The 23,678-nt window shown below is 37.2% G+C and overlaps 1 protein-coding gene across 2 annotated transcripts in view; it reads left to right on the top strand.

Moving 5' to 3' along the window:
• The window catches only part of PRKCG (protein kinase C gamma), a 196,371-nt gene that overhangs the window by 154,794 nt on the left and 17,899 nt on the right, over positions 1 to 23,678 (top strand). For both annotated transcript variants that reach the window (XM_072425260.1, XM_072425261.1), the window contains 6 exons: positions 890 to 919; positions 9,583 to 9,714; positions 12,503 to 12,676; positions 12,903 to 12,994; positions 13,891 to 13,953; positions 15,037 to 15,175. In XM_072425260.1, the coding sequence (XP_072281361.1) occupies positions 890 to 919; positions 9,583 to 9,714; positions 12,503 to 12,676; positions 12,903 to 12,994; positions 13,891 to 13,953; positions 15,037 to 15,175 (630 nt within the window). The remainder of the gene's footprint in view (positions 1 to 889; positions 920 to 9,582; positions 9,715 to 12,502; positions 12,677 to 12,902; positions 12,995 to 13,890; positions 13,954 to 15,036; positions 15,176 to 23,678) is intronic.

Below are 23,678 nucleotides of genomic sequence, written 5' to 3'. Positions count from 1 at the left end.
ATCTAAGCATGTCCCAAGATTACACAGTTTTACAACATAATCACAAATTCTACACTGTCTACGTACATGTATTACAACAGTGCAATATACAATATCACAAGAAGACCATACCTTATTATTTTTTCAGCCAGTCTAGCTAAAATACTAAATGGGTAATTTATAGGCTAACTTTAGATGAATATGTCAACTCAGTAAATTTGACCTGTTTTTAATTAGGTATAGGAACACAGATTTGGGGGAAATTAAGTCTTTCTGTAGAAACAAACCTTTAATATAGGACTTCTAATCATAAAAAAAATCCAGGAAATGCTGATCACACATAAGTATAATACAATTGTTTTATTTGCATTAAAACATATTCATTTATTGTCCAGAGTTTCTTTTGCAGCATTAATCAAAGAAACTGTAAGATACCACAGCCTACACTGTATTAGTGGATGGTAAAATATGGAGGATGGAGTAACCCTGAGGAGTATACCACATTATGGAAAGCAATATCTTCTGTTATTATTCTCCCCTTTCTATCTAATTGTTCATTCACACATACAAATTCAGAGTTACGGACCCATATATTTGCATCATAATGTAAAATATTATATGCTTCCTTTCTATATCGTATATACTTCCTATATATTAGCTGTTAACAAGGCAACTCAAAGTAGAGTCACCTGCATTTTAATATTTTAAGCTTACAGTGTTCTATAATTTTTATTCTCAGTCTCTATTTATGGTATTTGATGCATATTGTTTCATCCATCCTGAGGTCCCAGCTTCATGATTCAGATCTCATTTCTTCTTCCTTTCCTTTTTATATCAGCCTGTTTTGCTTCCTGAATTTCATTTAATATTTCTGTCATTCCCAAACATTTTACTTTCCTCTTTATTTCAGGCATGCAATTTCCCACTTGAACTTTATGAGGTAATTTGTATGTTATTTGTTGTGACACAAAGAGTGTCCTGTATGTCAGTCTCGTTTATTTGTTTCACCAATGGCAGATTGATATTGTCTGTGGGTCAGTTTTATAAACTCTGTGTTTTACATGTTAGACTTGGTTTTATAAAATGTGAAATATGTTTACAGCAGAACAAATGTATCTATATATATATATTCTTATGAATTGACTTATTTGTTACAACTGGAGATTGGAAAATTAATACAACACTGGAATGGAATTACATTTTCCATTGAATAAATGGTAAAGCCTGTCAGTTCCCAATGGCAACAGTCTTTTTAGTTTTTTTTTTTTTAGTTTTTACTAATTAGCTATTTAATGGTTGAATCTGTTGTTTCCAAATAGTACAAAAAAATTGGACTAACACAGTTAAGGGCTCTGGGTCATCTGCAAACTTAGCTTGGGCATGGCAGTTGTGTAATTGGCTGGTATCAGACCATTAGCACCATAGACACAGAGGCTCATGCTGGGATCTGAAGCTGTAAGTTCCTATGAATAACAGACAAATGTGTACATGCTTTAGTTTTTGAGCCTGGTCATTGTTCTCGTTCTATCCTTAAACTGGCATAGTTAAGTCTTTTATTGATTGTGCTACAACACTACAGCTGGGGGACAGCATAGATCAGCGGTCTCAACCTTTTGGTTATCACGGACCACTAATCTCACGAACTCCAGACCGCATATGCGCAGGGAGCCGTGTGTCACTTTCCCCCTAGAGGGAAGTCATAATGCCAGAACCCACCCACTCTCCCATCGCAGGTCTGAGCCTGTGGGCCTGTGGGTAGGTTGTGTCCAGAGATACTACTCCCCCTCGGCCCTGAGCCTGCAATGCATCCACGGATCTGGCTGGTGCACCACCTAAGCGAGGTCCATCTCCTGACCCCGCTGGGGGGGGTCCAACCAGAGCCATGGCCCACCTGTCAGATGGCCACGGCCCATTAGGGGTTGGGTACCCCTGCCATAGATCAATATTGATATTGAGAAGGTAACTTGGGTTACATTTTAGTCAACTGTTTGAACCAATAGTGTTAAACATGGTAAAAAATGGCTTGAAACTTGTGTTATAAAAAATTGTGGTGCTTTACTTGCTTAACTGAATACAGGAGTATGGCTGCAGTTCAGTGAGTTTCCAACATATCAATGACAAAAAGAAAGTACAGCCTCTTTTCATTCTTAAAAAATATCTAGTCTTAAATTAGGTGTTAAATCAAATGCACTTGATCAATTTATCAACAGCCAGTGTGCCCAGCTTTATTAAAGAAGACGTTTTGGCAGTTTGCTTGCATTCAGGTGTGTGTTAACACAATTCCAAGAAAGAAAGACCTCATCAATGATCTTAGAGGAGCAATTGTTGGTGCCTATCAATCTGGGAAAGGTTAGGAATAGGCCATTTCCAAAATATTTGAAGTCCATCATTCTACAATGGGAAAGATTATTTACAAGTGGAAAACATTCAAGACATGTTCCCAGGAGTTGACGTGCCAGCAAACTGATCGCAAAGTCAGACTGTGCAATGCTCAGAGAACTTACAAAACACCCAAGCACTTTTTCCTAGACTCTACAAGCCTCAGCATGTTATATGTTAATGTTCATGATTGTACAAATAACAAAAGATGGAACACATTTGGCTTGTTTGATAGGGTTGCCATAATAATGCCTTTTCTTTAAAAATTGAACATCACAAGGTACATTTGTACAAACCGCAAGACTTCTGGAACAAAATTTACTGAACTGACTGGACCAAATTGGAACGGTCTGGCCATGATACACAGCCACATTTGGTGAAAACCAAACACAGTGAATCTTGGTGGTGGAGAGGTGATAATTTGGGTCTGTTTTTCAAGGCATCAAGTCATCTTGTAGTCATTGAGTCGATCCTGAATTCCTCATTTTTGAGTCAAATGTCATCTGTATGTCCTGTTGCATGACCCAATATTGGTCAAGGTTTAGTAGTCAATGATCCCAAGCACACAAGCAATTCTACAACAGACTGGCTGAAAACAGGATCCGCGATGCAATGGCCCAGTCAAAGTCCAGACCTCAACCTGACTGAAATGCTGTGGTGGGACTTTAAGAGAGCTGTGCATGAACAAATGCCCACAAACCTCAATGAACTGAAGTAATGTTGGGTCAAAATCCCTCCATAATGACATAAGTGACTGAGAAAGTGATACTATTATAATTTTTTTTGCCTCTAAAGGTGGTTTCACAAACTACAGAATCATCCACACATAACTTCTCTATTTTGGCTTAATTTTTGTTAAATAAATATTGACACAGTGGAAACCAATCAGCAGATGAAAAATAGTTGACACTGGCCTTTATGAAAAAAGACTCCACATGTAGCGTCTCCCAAGGGGCAGCGGTTCCCTGGCATGTAGAAGTGGTAAATGAACCTCATGGCCAGCTTTTTTTTAGTGGTCTTCCCATCAGTCCAAAAAGAGGGACAACTGAGGAAGAACAAACAGAAGTTTTTGGTTACAAAATGGGGGATAGCCCCTACAAATAAGGCACATTTAGGAACAATAATTTTTTTGTTTTAATGCAAGCTTAACAAATAACGCTTTCTTTAAATTTTTGACTATGTATTTTTATTAGAAAACTAACACTACTAATTAGATTTGGCCACCCTGTTCATTTTTACAACGCCATATCCCTAATATAATACAAAATAGAGATCTAAGAGGTTCCCTCAACAAATGGGACTTTTCAGGCCAATAATTACTAATTGTACAATTAAATATAAAAAACCATAACTTTATTATTACCAATAAAAACATTAACATAAAAAACCTAAAAATGTGCAACAAACACTGCAAGAAAATTCCTGTGTGGATTACCCAATCAAAGGGGTACACCATGTTGATGTGACGCGTTTCACGGATTAAATCCTCCCACGTAAGGATGCCATTTGCAGAAAGGTTTTGACAGCAGGCAGATGCAGGCTGGTATAATGGAAGGGAAACATTGAAGCTCAAAGTGGAAGTACCCATGAGTTTTAAAGCTTTTGCTGTGAATACTTAGTGATATTGAGTGGAAACATGTTAAGTAAGGAGACCAGTTAGGAAGATAGGCAATATGGATCATACTATTGAGAACTTTGAATAATTGAAAACAATACCAATTGGTATACATTCTAAAAGCTGTGGTCCTACCCTGCTCTCACCCTATGGGTTTTCCGGATGTGCTACAAGCCTCAGATATCTCTGTCTTTTTTACTGAAGAAGTGGATTTAATCTGTGAAATGCAACCATTCAACAGGGTGTACCCCTTTGATTGGGTAACCCAGACAGTAATGCTCTTGTCGTGTTTGTTGCACATTTTTAGGTTTTTATGTTAATGTTTTTAATGGTATTTATTAAAGTTATGGATTTCGATATTAAGTTGTAAAAGTTGCACTTATTGGCCTGAAAAGTCCCATTTTTTGAGGGAACCCCTCAGACCTCTATTTTGTATTATTACAAAACTACCTTGAAAATATTGTAACATGAATGTGTGATTCTGTATTGTTGCCACCAGATGGCAAGCATGTTCTTTCACTAATATCATTACTGCAAAAGCAAATTCCTCACATTTTCTTCACATTCTTCAAATTTATTTCCATCAGTCCCCATTTTTTATGTTAGGCATTCAAGGCGGCTTACGGTTTTATATCTGCTCTTTCAGCAGGTATACATGGCTTTATTTTAGCCTGAATAAACATTATTTGCAATAATTGAGAAACTGACTGTCTGGGGTTTTTCTAGGTAGCCAACAAAAAGCACCTGAGGTCATTGGAGGGGGTTATTGTGACACATTCCATTAACTTGCTACATTTTTGTATTTGACCTGTTGATTCCTATAACTTATAACATTTATCTGCTCTGAGTGGGAAGAAGAATACCAATAGGCCAAAAGAATTTGCTGGATGGTGTGTGTAGCATGTATGCAAGTTGGTGATTTGAATCTAAGCAAACAAACAACCATATACAGACTATAGCTTTAAGCAGCAAGAGTACTAGTATTATCAAAAAGGTTGAATTTACTTTAACCAAGATTTTCCATTGAAGAATGGAAAATTGGCTTGTGCTGCAAATGAGACTTTCATTGAATGTGTGGATGAAAAAAATTGCTTTAAAACTACTGAACCATCATAGTAGCATATGCTGGAAAATGTAAGGAAAATAAGTAACTGAACAGGATAAAAACACAGGACTCTAATTGCTACTGGTACATATTTCAGCATTTGATTTGATTTAACGCAATGTTTTAACTGAAATTAAATTGGTTTCTATCATATATCAGTTACTTTTATAGACTTACATTAAAAAATACTGAAAACTTTTCTTGTAATATACAAGGTATAATTCCCCATTCCTAGTATACTGTCCTTTTGTAGATGCCTTAGTATTTGTAATCTTCATATTATTCTTTACTCTACATTATTCTATATTTTAAATAAATACACCTAGAAGCTTTATGTAGCATCCTCTAGAGCAGTGTACTCCAACCTTTTCCAGCTCGCGGACTACTAAATACACAGACTCCAGACCGCGCATGAGTGGGGAGCTGTGTGTCACTCAAATGGGAAGAAACTTCCCCAAGGGTGACGTCATGATGCCAAAACCCATCCACTCTCCCATAGCTGGTCCAAGCCTGTGATGGGAGAGTGGGCGGGTTGTGTCCATAGACACAACTCAGCCACCACCCCGAGTCTGCGATCTGTACGGGGGACATGGTCCGCGGCTCTGGCCCACCTGTCAGGTGGCTGCGGCCCACTAGCTAAATCTAATTTTTAGGTGATCAGTGGGGAAAAATGTTTCTACATTGGTGGTCATTGAGATAAAACACCCTTTATACAATGGTGGTGGGAACTGAGAGCTAAAAACTATTTGGTGTCTTGCAGCTGGCTTTTGGCCCTGGAACTAGGGGAAGTTCAGTCAACAGGGCAAAGACTAGGCCTTTCTCAACCCTTTTAACATGAGGGAACCCTTGAAATAAATATCAGGTTTTAGGAAACCCCAGACAATAATAGTCTTTTCCACAGTACATTAGCATGGTGATCAGTGGGAGGAATGCCTCTCATTGCTGGCAAAGGGGAAGAATGCCACACATAGCCAAAAAGATCATTGGATTTAATATTAACTGACCTGAGGAGAACAAATAGCTCATTGCTCAAGGAACCCCTAGCAAATTCTGGAAGATCCTAGATTGAGAAGCCTTGCTCTGGTGGAATCCTGATTGATCCGGAAAATTGGAATGTTTCAAATCAGGGGTTGGAAAAGGCATCCTATGGTTTTCCTATATATACTGCCTAAGGTGCAACCCCCTTTAGACTACGAGGGCTTGCTGCAGTGCACTAGTGTTTCTGGTGCTTCATGCTTTATGCAGAATATGTAAGCAACTGGCTTGAGTTTTCTAAATTAGTTTAGGTTGATGCACTTGAAAATGTGAACATTTGATTTTTACAAAAAAGTGAACTTACATAGAGCCCGGTCATCCATATTGGTTACGGACAGTCCATAAATTCCTTGACAGTTGATAACCCATACTACTCATGGGTCCATAAATGTACTAGTAATGGTATTACTTGTGCACATTGGGATTTATCAGAAAGCTGAATTTGGCATTTTAATCCACATAGGTTTTGGATCTTTTATCGTGTAGCTTCACCACATAATCCCCAGTGTGACTTTTTGACTTGCTAACTTTCTTCCTCCTTCTGTACTATTTCTGTGTCCCCGGCTCCCACAAGTCAGGCCTTTGAAATTCTTCCCAAAAGCACAGCAGTTGTGACAAGGCGGACAACTTAATCTCCATGGACGAAATGAGTTATCAGTTGCTTTCTCTCCCCCTGTAAGTCGGCCTCTGTTGCTACGCAACTAGCAGCCAGCCTGCAGCCTAGAAACAGATTTCAGATACAGTGCAGAAGAGATAAAATAAATATACAATAGTTTGTTATGCAATGCTATAATTGCTGCTCAATGCAGGCTAATCAGCACATGTATCTCTAGTTCAATTTGCAATCCCACAGACACTGGCATTGTTTTGTATGGAAAGGTCAAGCTCCAAGCCTGTTACATAAAGCCGTTCTATAACTAATATCACATAACTGGCTGGTTAACGGATTTGTTTCCAATCTGGCATTGCTTCACCGATCTAATTCTGTAGATGGTTCATTGACATAGGAGCCGGATTATAGAGATTTGCACCTTTTGTCCTTATATTTTAAAGTGGACCTAAATAGGTTACTTTACATTAAAAGGTAGACAACCCTTTTAAAAAAACATTTTTTTTCCTTTTTTTATGCAACATCCTTTCTTTTTTCAAGACAGAATGGGAGCGTAGAGCCTCCCGGAATATCTACATCCAGCATCCGAGTAGGCTCCTGACTGCTCCTTCTGCGCGTAAAAGGACATTTTCCTACATTGAGGGGGAAGAAATGCAGTTCTCACACATACGCAGTGAGATCCGCACTCCTTTTTTCCTCTTTACAGCAGGCTACGTCACTTGATCCTGCACCCGCGCAATGCCAGATCAGGTGACGTATCCAGAAGAAAGTAGAAGACAGACCAAAAAGTAGCGCCCAGCACTTCCTCTGTATTAGGATGAAGAACAGTTCCTGGATGGCTCAAGACCTGATTGAGGACTTCTCCAGCAGGACCTGCGAAATTAAAGGTATGTATGATTATTTTATTTTCGGTTTAGTTCTACTTTAAGTGATACATATGTGGTCAATTTAAAGGTGAACTCTAGCCAGGTTCTAAAGCTCTCCAGGACTGATTAGAAATAGATAGACTATCAGGAGGGGAACTGGTGATCCAGCAAATTTCATAAAAATCATTTATTATTAGATGGCAAATGCTTTCAATCCTGAACCAGATCCATTCCAGGTTTGTTGGTTCTCCCAAAATAGTGTATCTTCTCTAGTCTTGGAGAACTTTAATAAATCAGCCCAATAGAATATAGGATACAAGATTTGTAAAATAATGCACACAATGCACCCCTGATTCACCCAGCCCTGCTGAAATTTGTAGTGATTTAGGTTAGCTCTTTAAAGCTCAGTTTTTACACCAGAGATCATTTTTAGGAATACTCCAACACAAAACTAAAAAAGATTAGCTTAAAGCACTAAAGTGCGGTCATCAAAAATTGCCTAAGAATAAAAAATTATGAAAATGCATAAGAAGATCATACTTGTATAAATTAATGTTTTTTGTTAGAGTATTTCATATGTAAATATTTTGGATCGTAACTCCTACCTTGTAAAAAAATTGGAGAAAGACTACCAAAAGCATGCAGTCATCACATAAATATCTTGAGAAAAAAAAAATATTAACCTAGGAACCATGGCGCTAAATCATATGGTCTGGTTGCAGCATTTTGTGTGTGGAGTTGTTTTTTTGTACCCAAACAATGGTCTGATCCATTATGAGGTCTTTGGTCAAGAGAATATCCTAAATCACATTCAGTGTACTGGGATTAAATAATGACTCTACATTTTTAATCAGTTTACTAAATAAATTTCTGCCTATAGATATACCTAGAGCTAATGACTCTAGAGGTGCTACCAAAAGAAGAAGAGGGGGCTGTTTGTGGTCTACTAAGATCCCATATCACTTTTATTACTTTATTAAATAACATAAACTGTTGAATGGTGATGAAAAAGGGGAAGTGTTTGACTTCAGGTCAGCAACAGCTTCATAGAAAATGATAGGTATGATACTGGAAGCATGGTCTGATTTTAATGGTGGGTTGTCCATGGAACAGATGTCTTCACAAAAAAAGTAAGTTGGACTTTCTCTAGTAAAGTGATTGTAAAAGGTTTATGGCATCACATTTCATGTGTAAATATATCTCTTTGGTTAATTATATGAAAAAGGAAATTTGTATATATTATTATTACAACAAAACTGTGTAATAGTTTGAAAAAGAGATATAGTAGACAATTATTTGTACAGTTCTACAGTGTTATGATGTTACCCTACCTTAAAATTAGCAATATTGTCACACAAACTTAATAACATGCAAGCGTCATTGTCTGTCATAAATGTTGTCATGTTTAAAATGTCTACTCTTTGTCTAGTTGCTGCTGGTGAAATGAGCTTAAAGAGAATCTACTATTCTATTGATGTCAAGAACAAGGAACAGCTTGGCTCTTCCTTAACTTGATTACCTAATATTCCATGAGCTAAATTAAAATAAGTTAGGGAAATACTAGCCAATAGGAAACATGGCAAGAATTGTTGTAGTGTCATGCAGGAACTTCCGCTTTTGAAGCTCACCTGGCCACTACAGGTCATATTGTGGTTATGATCCAAGACTGCTTGGTTTGAGACCTCATCCATGCACCATTCCATTTACAAATTAAAATGTATAGTATACTTATATTATTAATAGATTTGAATAAAACAGTACTCCCATATTATCCTGCCTTGGACCCTTGGTAAACTATACTCCCATAGTCGTGGGATTAAAATACCTAAAAGAAGATATTTAATAATGGGTCTACAAACTTTTTTACCCTTGATATAGTAATTTTGCCAATGCCAGTCCAGGAAAAATACACACTCATTATTTCCCTTTAAGCTCAGCACATTTTAAAATCTTTCAAAGAGGATTCATTGTTATCTCTTTGCTTTCCATGCAGAAAGTTAGAAGAGGCCCAGCTCCAAGTCCAAGTCCCACAGACTCTAAACGTGTGAGCTTTTTTGGCACAAGTCGCTTCCACATCTCTGATTTCAATTTCCTTATGGTACTTGGCAAAGGAAGTTTTGGAAAGGTGAGTGGAGGTCCAATTGCAGCTGGCTGTGAGCTTTCTTGTTTAAACAAATCAAGCCAGTTATTGGCCGCTTTGCAACTGTTTGTAATTCTAGATAATATGTTTAATTCTTTTCTCAAATTTACCATCCTCCCTAGAAATAAAAATGTAACTATGTTTGTGTACTGAAATAGGTATAGTACAACCATGTGAATGTAAATATTGTCTGCTTCTTTGCTTCCCTAATTGGGTATGAACTTTTATTAGGGCCTTATAATATACAATGATATGGGCCCTAATATTGCTCTATCAGGACCACATTTGTACTACCTGCCCCCTAGACCAGCTGCACAAGATACACTGGACCTGGAAGCTGAATTATTTTCTAGAAGCACATAATATAACTGGGTATTAAAGTTTTAAAGTAAAGATAACAGAGACTGTTGATCCAGGGAACATCTGATTGCCTCATGGGATCAGGAAATATTTTTTTTTCTCCTGTTTGATTAAATTTAAAAAAGTGTTTTATTTTTTTGCCTTTCTCTGGATCAACTATATCTGTCAATTATGTATTTTTATAACCTAACTAGCTATATAACTATGTAATGCAGAATCTACTGGGAAGATGACCAAGTAATAAAGATATTACTGGGTGGCCCTATAAAACAATACTGCTAGTGAAAGACTGCATCATATATATTTAATCTATGTTATTATTGTAAACTAAAGCGGTAATACAATGTAAATAATTCTGTAACATGGATTGAAACCATAGTATAAATTTCACGTTTCACTAAAATTGGGTCATGAATAATGACTGCACCTTTGACTTTATAAGAAAGAAATAGATCTCCTCTCTAGCAGCTTCTTACTGTTAAAAATATGACCAGGAAAGAAGCAACTCATTTATTATGCAAATAGTATGGTGTGAAATGCAGAGAGCAAAGAACTGAAATATTACATAGTTTAACAGAGAAGGCAAGAGAGGAAATGAAAAGGAAACATGTTAAGTTATTGCATAAAATTACAGGCTTTCTCAAGATTCTTTATAATTATGGGTACTAGAGGGGGATGTTAAGTGTCATCATGTCAGGTAGTTAGCTCGTATAGCTTACTCAAAAGACAATACAAGCTTGAAAAAAGAAAAAAGGTTTTAAACGAAAGTTGTTTTTGGCAATCTTTAACTCTATAGATGTTAGAAGTATTATCAGAAGCTAAAAGAAGTTACCAGTTTGATATATAATATTTTAACTTCCCTTAAAATCAACGTGTTCTGCAGATTTCTTTCTTTAAAATCCATTGCTTTGCCTTTGCCAAAGCTTCTCCTCTCAGGCATTCGCAGTAAATCCCCAGGCATGTCATGCAGCATTGGAAACAAAGCTCCCAGTAACACAGAAGCCAATTACTGTAAACTTTCTTTTGTCCTGCTATAGAAGTAAAAGATTTTGGTGGTTTATTAAAAATAGAGTTTTTGCTGCCTTTCTATTTTCTCTGGTTTCACAGCTTTTTAATATGAACAAAACGTTTTGTGAGATCTTGGATTATGAATGGGTAAGAATAGAAAGATAAAAAGTGAGCCTAGCCTTGCTTTTGTGGAACTTTCTTGGCTTGAGAGTCAACAAAATGTCTAATCATAGTCTAATCATTTTCAAAATTGGTATTTCAGGCAAAATGTTACGTTATTCTGAATATTGTGTCAAGAACTAAAATGTTGATGCTTAAAAACAAATGTAACTGACCTGTGTTGTTGGGCTTTAATAGGCAGATTTAGAATGCTTTTAGAAAACATCTGAGATGCTTTTTAGGTTGAATTGAATTGGATGAATGAGAGCAAGCAGATCTAAAATGAACCAAAGCCCATTGACATTGACCCTTTAACTTGTTCTATTTGATGGACTGGACCAGAATAAATTCACATCTACGTGAGACCCTGGTCGTTAGCAGTACATAAGAATACGAATAAAAAAAGGAATCCTACGCCAGGGAAAATATATGGACAGTCATTGGTAAACTGTCCTTCATAAAATGCTAGTTGGTGGTGGCTACTCATACATTGAACCAAAGTCTTCAATACGTCAAAACGTCACTGACCTGAAACCAGAAAGAACTAAGACCACTTATTGTCAGGTAATAGACCAGAAGGAGATGAGCAATGGCTTGTCCATATGTTTTCTCCATTTCTCTTAGAAACATCTTGTCCATATGTTTCTCTTAGGAAAGGCTTGTCCATATATTTCTCCTAGGAACGTCTTGTCCATATATTTCTCTTAGGAATGTCTTGTCCATATATTTCTCTTAGGAACGTCTTGTCTATATATTTCTCTTAGGAATGTCTCGTCCATATATTTCTCCTAGGAATCCATTGCCCATATATTTCCCCTAGGAACGTCTTGTCCATATATTTCTCCTAGAAACGTCTTGTCCATATATTTCTCTTAGGAACGTCTTGTCCATATATTTCTTTTAGGAACGTCTTGTCCATATATTTCTCTTAGGAAAGGATTGTCCATATAGTTCTCTTAGTGATAGCTTGTCCATTTATTTCTTCTTCTTCTTCTTCTTATTATTATTATTAAAAATATTAACAGTTTGTCTATATTTCTCTTTGTAACAATGATCCTTTAAAAGCTCAAAGCAAAGAGAAAGGTGGGAAAAGACATAATTTTACAGTTTAATTGCATATTATTTTTTAGCAATGACTTATTACAATCTCCACCAGTCAGGTATGTGTCCAGTCTTCACTGATAAATGGTTCCCACTGTACTTTTTGTTTTTCTTTATGTTCTTCTTGTGTTATTCATCTTTTTAGGTCATGTTGGCTGAGAGACGTGGATCTGATGAACTCTACGCCATCAAAATTCTGAAAAAGGATGTCATTATACAGGACGATGATGTGGAGTGTACCATGGTGGAGAAACGTGTCTTGGCTTTGCCTGATAGGCCTCATTTCCTGACACAGCTTCATTCTACATTTCAGACTGTGGTAAGCTCTATCTGTAAAGATACTCAATCACTTGGTTTAAAAGATGATCTTAATATAATATTTACACCAACATACAAAGAAGGTAATATAAAATAAATAATAAAGATCTATTAGACCCTTTTACATTTTACAAAAATTAAAATCAAGAAGAAAATAACTGTGCATTCTTTTGTGTCCACCAAACCCATATTACCTATGGACTAAATTACTGTGGTTCTCTCTCTAGGATCGCCTTTATTTTGTTATGGAATATGTGAATGGCGGAGACCTAATGTATCACATCCAACAGGTTGGCAAGTTCAAAGAGCCCCATGCTATGTAAGCACCCTAACAACTTCTCTATCTTGCAGATTTATGTAAAAATGGTTTGAGTCTGAAAAGATTAAAGGTAGGTAGATGAACTATCATGGAGATGTTGTTAAAAGAAACACATTAATAACAAAAAGTTTTTGGACCCCTGACCATCACGCCTACCACTTTATGGCCAAATATATCTGAATACAACCTTGTGGCAGCACTTTAGGGAGGGTCCCAGTCAGTTCTATAAAATTATAGTTTTGTGTGGATGAACTCAAATGAGATGAAATGTTACGTGTGTGCCAGGTCTTTTTGTTCAACACCTAATCTCATGCATTTTTGGTTAAATTGGCACATATTTTCACAGATAAACTCAAAAATCTTGTAGATGTCCTCACCAGAAAAGTGGAGGCAATGAGGTGGGGGGGGGGGAGCTAATCTTTAATAATGTTCATGGTTTTGGACTGGAATGTCCAACTTAGTCATATACTGCATGTATACTGTAAATGTCCACAATAGAGCCCATAGTGTTTCTCTGCTAGTTCAACAAAAACTTATTTTTTAAACATTTTGGTGTGTGGTATTCCTTGGAAATCTGACATAGACAAACTCTTTTCAAAGCTGCATTGTCATTGGTTGCCGCTACTCAAAAAATCTTGCAAGTCCTGTGTTTTCTAATGGTGGGGATGTAAAGTAATACATTTTTATTGCAGAGTCAACTGCAGGAGAAAATTGGTATTGTGATGTGATCTTTTAACAACATTTTATATATATAACAGCAGATGATATCAAATTATTAATATAGTACAAGGGTCCATTTATTTTTATCATATAACTTTTTTTATATTATATTCTTACCACACTGTATGTTTGCTTGACTTTCATTTTAATTACTATTCATATATGTTTTTATGTAGGTTTTATGCTGCAGAGATTGCCATTGGCCTCTTTTTCCTACACAACAAGGGAATCATCTACAGGTATGTTATTACCCATTCATGTGTTCATGGTATTATGGAAGTTCCTAGGAACATTGAAGACTTTGAATACCTGTCAATACCACCCACCCTGACTAATTTCCCCCCAATAACCAGAAATACACATTACCTTTTGGTACAATGGCCACGGCATCCATTTTATTATTACAAACATATTACTTAAACAACAACAGTGAACACCCTCCTGGGCCCAAGTCATGAAGCAAGATCCATCCAGCTCCTTAGCCTAATTAATTTACACTTTTCGTAATTAATCTAACCACCAACCATTTTAAGAACACCATATTATGGGTGGTTTTCCACCTTTTTTCTTTACCAGCAACTGCAACCCCTTTATGGACTTTACCCACCAACCATGCTGCCATGACATTACAACCCCTCATGCCCAAACCCCGGGCCCAACCAATAACTGCCCCAATCACCAATGCACGCCCAAGGTTATTCCAACCAAAATCACCATACAATCACAAGAAAATTGCAGCAAAGGGAGGGAGGGTGGTTGAACCTCTACCCTGAACCTATGTGTCTCCAACTGACCACTTACTCCCACCGCATTAGCTTGAAATCATGTCAGCTCCATCCCCTTGCCTGACCCCTCACCAGTCCTATAACCCTTTCACTCCTGGAACCCTCCTTTTCACCATGTCATATAGGCTTTTCAACTATTACTTCTTTATGAGCACCGCGCCTAGGTTTACCAGTTTGTTTTATCAGACCAACCTGATTCACTGCAAGTTCTGATTCAATTGAATGGATTTACTTATCCCTAATGTGGAACACTCACATGTTATTTTCAAGAGGTTTATTGGCTTGATGGGATACATTAAAATGTAAACTAGAAAACTAAGTTGTTGTCTGGTAAATGCGATTTTTCAAGTTTTATTTTTGAAGGTTAATATATGTATGTTTATGATTTTCAAAGTGATTCACTGTATAGTAATGATTTTGTGCACAGCTACTTTTTCTTGTAGGCAACATAAATGGGTATTATAAATTTTCACAATCGTATATGACATGCTGCATATCTCTGTATTCTTCACGCTGACACTGACTTTCTGTACATAGAGATCTGAAACTGGACAATGTTATGCTGGATGCTGAGGGACACATTAAAATCACTGATTTTGGGATGTGTAAAGAGAACATTTTCAGTGGAGCTACTACTCGCACCTTCTGTGGAACTCCAGACTATATCGCTCCAGAGGTAATGCTTCTCTTCTCCAATTTTATCTACATAAGGCTTAGTCTACATGGACATTCCCCAGTTTAACTTGTTAACCTGACTTTCCCCAGCGTTTAACCTGAGGCTTTAAAATCCCATGTTTGAAATTTCCATGTATTCCAATGGGCAAATCTACATCAGGTCGTTTCCTTGAGGCATGTTTTTCAGCGTTATCTAAGTATAACACTCCTTGCAACGTTTAAAAAATTAAAGCACGGGTAAACACGGGTTAGTGCGGGTAAACACATCCATTGTTTTCCAGCGTTTTTAAATGCTTAAACATTATTGGGGTAAAACGCGTCAAAACGTGGCATAGACGTTTTCCAGCGGTTTAAAGGCAAGCTTTAAAATGCCTTAAATTTCAAACACGAGCTTCATGTTAAACACTGGGGAAAAGAAACAAAAGCGAAACCTAACTAGGGATGAGTGAGAATGCCTCTGTCATTCTCACGAAAATTTCCTCGAACTTCTGATGGTTTTGCGATATTTCGTTAGACCATCAGAAGACCGAGGAACCTATAAAAGGAAGATTCACAGGGGATTCACAGGATTCCCTGGGAATCCTCTTGTTTGTGATCCCTGGGACACTGGAAGTTAATTAACCTCTAGTGCCGGGGATCGCACACTGTTCTCAGCCGCGGCTTCATTCATTGAAGTCTCCCCCATTCATAAGTCTCCCCATTCAAAATCTCTAGTGCTCCCTGATTGGCTGAGGAAAGCTTTGTCCCCATTTAACCTCTAGTGCTGGGGATCACACTGAGCTAATCAAGTAATGCAGCCAGCGCTGCAATAATTAATCAGCACAGCCCGCAATCTTTTTTTTATTTTTATTTTTTTTAGGTTCGAGTTTGATCGGCGAATTTACACTCTCGCTTACAATTTCGGATTGTAAACGAGAATGGCTGAATTCGCCGTGAGATCGAGTTTTAAAAACTCACTCGCTAATCCCTAAACCTATTCATAGAAACCCTCCCTTATATCTAAGCGCTAGGGAAACAGTCCGTGCAGACCCAGCCTAAACCCCATACATAGAGACCTTTACCACTAGAACATTCTCTCTCTCACTCTCTCTCTCTCTGTATCTCTCCATGTATCTCTAGGCCAAATTTATTGAAGTTCTTGCAGGATGGAGAAGTGTACCTGGGTGATCCAGCAAACCTCGAATGGAATTCCTAAAAGTATCCTGGACCAGATCCATTTCAGGTTTGCTGGATCACCCAGATTCACTGATGAAAGTGCATTCTCTTCAGTATTGGAGAGCTCTAAAAAATTAGGCCCTCTATCTCTATCACTATACTTTTGCCCCTCAGTTGTATGGTAACTGTTAAATGGTTTGGACAATGGAAGTAAATGCTATCATTACAGCTGTTCTTAACTCCTAATTCATATATAACATAATGAAAAATGAATAATTTGACTGCACTGACATACAATTAAAGGTAATGGCCAAAAAGAAAAGGAAGCCTTTCTGAACTATATGTTGCAGTTACTGTGATAGAAAGCAACATATTGTGACATTTTGAATGGCATTCAATGTATTAAACCAATGTACTACCAATGTATTTCTATACAGAACACAGTAATGTGTAATACTCTTTGTTGTGGTGCACTGCATCAAAAATAGTGCGGGCTGATTTTAGGTTTGTTATGGTATGATAGAAGCTCATTGAAATTAAAATGCACCACAAAGAACACAGCAGGTCTGAATCAGCTCTAAATGTGCACATTTGTAAGAATTACATAGCACTGGGGTTGTTGAATATTAATATACTTAATATAAACTTGAGAAACACTAAAAGAAACCTGAAAACCACTAGATGGCACAGTTCTTTAACATTTTGTATGTAAGTCGGTTTCAGTTTTTAAGCCAAGATTTTAAGATTCCGGATCATTGAATGCTAATATACAATGTATTTTATGAATTTTAAAATGTGAAGTTATCCTTTTTATTCTCATTACTTAAAAATAAGTGGATCAGTTGGTAGTTGATGTCAATTCTCCAAAATGAATAATTTATTGGTGAATCTTGATGCTTCAACAAGCCAGATTTATGAAAAGACCTATATTGGTGATTTGGGCCTAATATATTTAGAAGGATAAGCAATTACAATTCAGATGGAAATCAGATGTGCCAGATTCCCTACTAATAAAAAGGTGTCAAATGACCAAATCCAAGGACATCACTGAATCCGTTTTTACTTTTCTTGGAAATGTGGGATATGCCAGTTTATAAAGAATCATGAATTGGTTTACTCATTGGGTTTTGCAAAGAATTTTTGAAGAGCCAGGAAGGCAAAGTTTGAATTTGGAATGGGAGACTATCAAGTAGTGTTAACATAATTAATGCAAGCCATTTAACTGAAAGCATGCTGTGTTTGAATTCCTTTTGGCCTTCCTTTGTACACTAACCACAATGTCATCCTTGGAGAATTGGGTTCTGTTTGTTTTTTGGTTCACAAACAAGTCATCAAATACATAGCCCTAGGAATAATTTCTGCAATCATATTATGCTAACCCTTGGTTAGTGGAAAAGAAAAAAAGAAAAAAAAAGCGTTTGGCACAGAATAGCATGTATTGGTTGTAAAGGTACAGGAAATTATGCTTTTATGCACAGTGCTAGACAGAGTTCACTTACCTGAATGTTCCTGGACACAGGGCACCTAAACAAAATAGTTAGTGGGTAATTACATTTCATATATGGGATAATTGGAATACGTCAGAGGAGACTCGTACCCAACGCGTTTCGCCTTATTAGTGTCTTCAAGGTGAATGAAGACAGCAGAAAAATGTAATGTACCCTGTTGGTTAGAGGTAGGGATGCATATATGAAATTAGAGCATGTGTGTTGTTTGAGGTAGCCAATCAGTAGAGGCTGCAGTGCCGCTGTTACAAGTAACTGATCATAGGGGCTGTAGCAGTGTGTGTTTTTGGACGACAGCCCCCTTGAATCTGCACAAACAAGAACAAAAAACTGAATTTTAATCCTTAACCTCAGCCTGATTATCACTCCCCCACATTTAACCCTTTGATGTGTTTTTTAAACCCTTAATGTAAAATAGTTACTCATTAGATAAAGTAAAAAAGGCTTCTTCTGTGCAGCTCTAATATTTTGCTTTCCTTTGGTTACTTGACGTACCCCAATTTGGAGATATGTCCTGTCCACTGCCACAAATATTTTTTTAATCTTAGTAATAATAATAAAACCAGTAACAGAAAGGCTTTTACATGCGTATCTAACTAGCAATGATTGTAGCGTTCACTTTGGGTTACACACTTTTATGCAAACATTAAAAAGTAAAATAAAAGAAAGTCTCATTTTATTCCCTCATTCCATTTATGCCTATCCTTCTTTGTATGAATCTCAGTTATTGAATACTTTAGCAGTTCAAATGTTATCATCAAACCAATAAAATACCCAAATACACCCCTACATTTTCAAATTCATTAAATTAGGGGCGGAAGTGTTTTGTATGCCAATGCCATGGACCTTCTTAGGTAGCATGCAAGTGGAACTGGTTTAGGGTCTGGTGTTTGCTTTGCCAATGAGCTGTGTTGTATCATCATGGTGAAATCATAAAGGTCCATGGAAAAAAGTTATGGATGCCCAATATAGAGTTTGGCAAGATATTTAAAAAGATTGCCAAATAGTTTGAAGTGAGTTTATCACTATAAGAAACATTATTTACAAGTATCATATGCTTATATCAGAACTGATTGATGGATGTTAAAATGAGTCTCCAAGTACACTAGAAAGACACTACAGGATCCTTGGGTACCTCTTTTAACTGATGAATGATCAATCAAAAAAATTTACATCACTTTTAATTGTGTGGAAAGGAGTTTGCAAGGAAAAATAATTTACTGTTAAAAAATGAAAACAGAGGACGCTACAGTTTGCCACTTAACATATAGGCAAAGGGCATTCTTACAATAATGTGTTGTGGACGGCCAAATCAAGAATTAAGTTTTTTGGTAACATTAAACATGTTTGGAAAAACCAAGCAGTTCCAGTGAAGAACCTCATACCAACTGTAAGTCATAGTGGTGGAAATGTTCTAGGGTCACTTGCGTAATGAAATTGGGAACTTGTAGTGATAAATCAACTCTGAATTTTGCATGATATCAAAGTTAAACCCAGAAAGGATCTTGCAGGGCAGTTATGAACTGAAGCATGTAACAAAGCTAACAAGAAATTTTTCAAAATGAGGAAAAGCCTTGACTTCAATCCCATTAAAATGTTGGTGGGGGTTTCAACGGCACAATTATTGTAAGGATGTACAAAATATCTTGGAACTGAGGATTTTTTCAGAAGTGTGATGAACAGTTATTTAAAAGCCAACCAATTTGACTAGGTATAAGCTTATTGCAGTCCTTGTACAAGAAATACAGGACCAATCAGTTTAATTGATGACAAAAAGCATACTGATAAAAATGATGGCCCAATCCAGTCACAGACCGGGATAGATCAAGTGTGACCTGGGCTCAGAAGAAGTTGGTGAAATTTATCTGGATTCCAGGCTGAGGACATCTACTGTCAGAATTATGTTTCATCTTTTTACTTTTGTTCTTTTTCACTAAAGTTTTGCTGTAAAGCTTAATGTGTCAGTGATTAGGTTTATATATACTGCAAAGGGAACCCGAGATAACAAGTTCATTTTAACCTTGTTTTAAAGTTTTTCCACTGTAAAGTATAATTGCTAACTCATTATGTGTAACACACAGGTGGCAATGCACTTGCAGAGTTGCACGTAGTAAGATTTTTTTTTTATATATACCATCTTTTGCAGCCTCAGTCTTATAAAAGCACATCCCTGCCTTTTGTATTTTGGAACAGCAATGAGTGCTTTTGTAGTCTCAGCTCCTCAGGCTTCTGTTAGACAGTATGAGGCCACAGGGGAGTTTCATTAGCTAAGGATATGTAAAACAAAAGCTTTAACCTACATCAGTTTGTTTCTCCTCTGCTTTTCTATCTTGTACATGTCATGTTCTATCTGAATAACTAGCACACACATTACCTGGCAAGGGAGATCAACACTTTGTGAAATAACCAGCTAAGGACAGCAGATGGCATCAAAGAATAGCTGGGAATTCAGCATTTATTTTTGCTTCTTTTCTGCTTTTAAGTACAGCATATTGGAATTTGTAAATAAGTTGCCATTGTAGTTATTGTAGATAACCATGATTTTAAATTACAATTGCCCTGATCCATAAAGTTGGCAATAGTTTTTAAAGCAGACATCCCTTTCTGTCTTTTGAAAAAGCTATGAATATTTATACATGAACAATAACTGTGTACTGTAGTCTTCTTCATGGGTAAATAAGGCATCCCCCTGAAAATAAGCCCTAGAGCATATTTTGGCCTTCCAAAAAAAATAAGACAGTGTCTTATCATCGGGGAAACAGGGTATATCTTTCTAAAGATGAAAATTATGAACTTTATTATCTTAAAGCAAGATATGGGTTTTTTAAAGCTTTCCAAAACTGGAGAAGATTTGCACTTATCATGGGTGATACAGCAAACCTGCAATGGATTTCTTAAAATCATTTGCTATATTTTGGCAAATGTTTTCAATCTTGGACCAGATCCATTTCAGGTCTTGAAGCACTTTTGAAAGCCAGGCCTATAGTATCTCTTCCTTACTCACGTTACTACAGGTTGACATTCAAAAATCCGGCAACCTCCGGACATGAGGAGTGCCGGATTTTCGAAAATTCTAGATTTTTGAAGGTTATACTTACCTCCACACACAGGCTAGCCTTTCTCTTGCAGCACCCATGACATCTGGCACAGTTCCTTGGAGTAGGCAGCAGGGACGTCTCAACGTGTATTTAGTGTATCAAGCAAGACCCAACAGCTGTTTCTGGAGAACAGCGTTATCAAAACATAAGTGGCCAAACAGTGTACTACAGTCCCTGTATTGAAAATGCGATCCGAAATTCATGTTTGAAAACTAAAAGAACCGGATTATCAATGGCCGAATTTTCGATTGTCAACCTATAATACCTATTTTAGAATCAGGATGGAAGGGTGGAAGTAGATGGAACTATTGAGTGAAGAAGGGTAGCCTGGTCCTATACTACATGGACTTGCTACTACTAGAGAGGTAAGAATTATGTACCTTCCGTTGTAGGAACAATGCTTGAATTTTTGTGATCATTCACAAAAAGACATTCTAAAGTGAATTAAAGTGGCTTCTTTGTATTCTTGCATTTTATTTCAAAATATTTTCAATCTATTTTGAAGATTTAAACTAACCCAATCCTTCTTCCATGCTGTGCAAAATAAAAGGGTCACACAATTGTTTTCTTTTACCTTTATTAAATATTGACACTTTATTTCTGTGCTGCTACTGTTCGCCCACAAGGACCAAACTTAAATATCCGACTTTTCCAGACATGGGTGAGTAGCTCACACCCACCCTCCCATGTATTGGCATTGATGATAAATAAAAGGTCACTTTGTGACACTATCTCTCCCAGTTTGATAAATGAGAGCCTTTTCCGTGGTATCTCAGCCAATAAAAGTCTGTAAATGTAGCTTTTTACCTTTTACATTTATTTTTCTCTCCTCTTACAAATAGTAAGGGCTCAGTCTGGTCACCTTATCTATTTTTACATAACCGATGCCTTCAGTAGAAGACTTTTTGGAATCGTTATGCCTCAGAGTGCCAGCACAAATGTTAAGGAGCTGCATGAGTTCTTGAAATTTAACACTTATCTCATTTCATGCCCTGTGTGATCAGCTCATGTCACACTTGAATGAAACCCTTGGAACCCGTGATGCAATGCAAGTGACTGTGTCCAAGCAAAGATATAATGTAATTATGTACCGAACACACCAATGGCAGGGCGTCATGCACTGGGCTAATTTAGCATCCTCATTACTATAATAGAAGTAAAATATTTATTACCACTGATAAAACAGATTGCTCAATCCCCTTCTTTTAAAAAGAATGCCTAGATTGCTATCATTTGTTTTTTCCTGAATTCTGCAAACATTAAAATGAATTAATTATTCTCCCAAATATACACAAAGGGCATATGGCCAGGAAATTGGGTACCAGACCTGACTGATTTATTTACCAAGGGAATTGCAATGTTCTTTTTTTTTAGCATCTGCGCCTGGATGAATGGAAACCCATCTGCAACATTTTGTATGCATTTGCAATATATGTATAATTACACTTGTGGGTCATTTTTTTTTCTTGATTCAGAAAAACATGTCTTGAATCTAACTATATGTGAATGTAACCCTGTCAAAAGTCTGAGAAATCAAACTGAGAATATTATGAACAAATATAAAAGTAGAGGTTGTCTTTAGAGAAAGAGGCATGCCCTGTTAGATCTAGAGATATTGTTGGATACCCAAAAAAAAATAAAATCAAAGTGTATGACTGGAGGGGAATCAGATGCTGCCGGTCTTCACCTCTGACCCTTCCATTACCATCAGGGCCCTTCAACCTGCTCACCAACTCCCTGCCCATCTTCCACCTTCATCGTTTCCTTCTACACCACAACAAGTTGGAGTTTAAATGGCTGCCTTGGCCGCTTTATTAACAAACCAAATAGTTATGACAATATAATAAACTTGTTTACTTGAACATAGACAACTTATTATTGATCATTCATATTTGAAGCCTCCATAACTTATACTTGGGGTCTGTCAACCAACATTGCTATCAACCGCAACACACCGCCTCGGGAACGCAGTTTTTACCATGCAGCCCCTCTTACGAGTTAAAAATTTTTCCAAATCACCAACCCTCCACCCTTTTACCAAAAAATGTTGGAGACTGCATACCTTTGGATGAGTCCCTTTTTACTCTTACTGCCTTCGAGGACCTCTAACTGCCATGGTATCATCTTCTTACCAACATTAATTCTCCCTGCACATTGTCCAAAAAAGACCTCTTCCTTTTCACCTCCATTTTATCACCTCTTGGACCCCTCTCCCTTCCTGATCTCTGACCAGTCTGTTTCTTGACCTCTATTTTTCTTCCTGTTCAGCTCCTTAACCCCCTGGGAAGTATTCCCGAGTGTGGCTCGGGGTGAAGTTCACATACCTGAAGCGGTAACCCCCAAGCCACACTCGGGGTAGGAAAAAAAAAATCTTATTCGCTTTCCTCGATCCAGCGGCATCCTCAAATTTCCATGCAAAACAATGTACTGCTTTTGACAAAAAAATGCAGACATGATTAGACCGCCAGGGGGGTTAAACTTTTACCCACTGCTCTCCTGATTCCCATTGGTGAATGTCTTAATGCACCAGATGACTAGTTTTAGATATATCTAATCTGGAAGTTCTGCTCATTATCTGTTATAGTTGCAGCATTTCCTGCTGGGGTTACTGCTCAACTGAGCTACTTAGCTATACACTGGGTGTCCAGTCTCCTCAATGCTCCTCCTAGCTCTGCAGGGTTCCCTCTATGTACCCCTGGTAACTTAAGCTACGTACACACTTCCAATTATTATCGTTGGAAAACGA

The sequence above is a fragment of the Pyxicephalus adspersus genome, chromosome 11 (genome assembly GCF_032062135.1).
Source record: "Pyxicephalus adspersus chromosome 11, UCB_Pads_2.0, whole genome shotgun sequence".
Taxonomy (NCBI): domain Eukaryota; kingdom Metazoa; phylum Chordata; class Amphibia; order Anura; family Pyxicephalidae; genus Pyxicephalus; species Pyxicephalus adspersus.
This window is presented reverse-complemented; position numbering and strand designations above follow the sequence as displayed.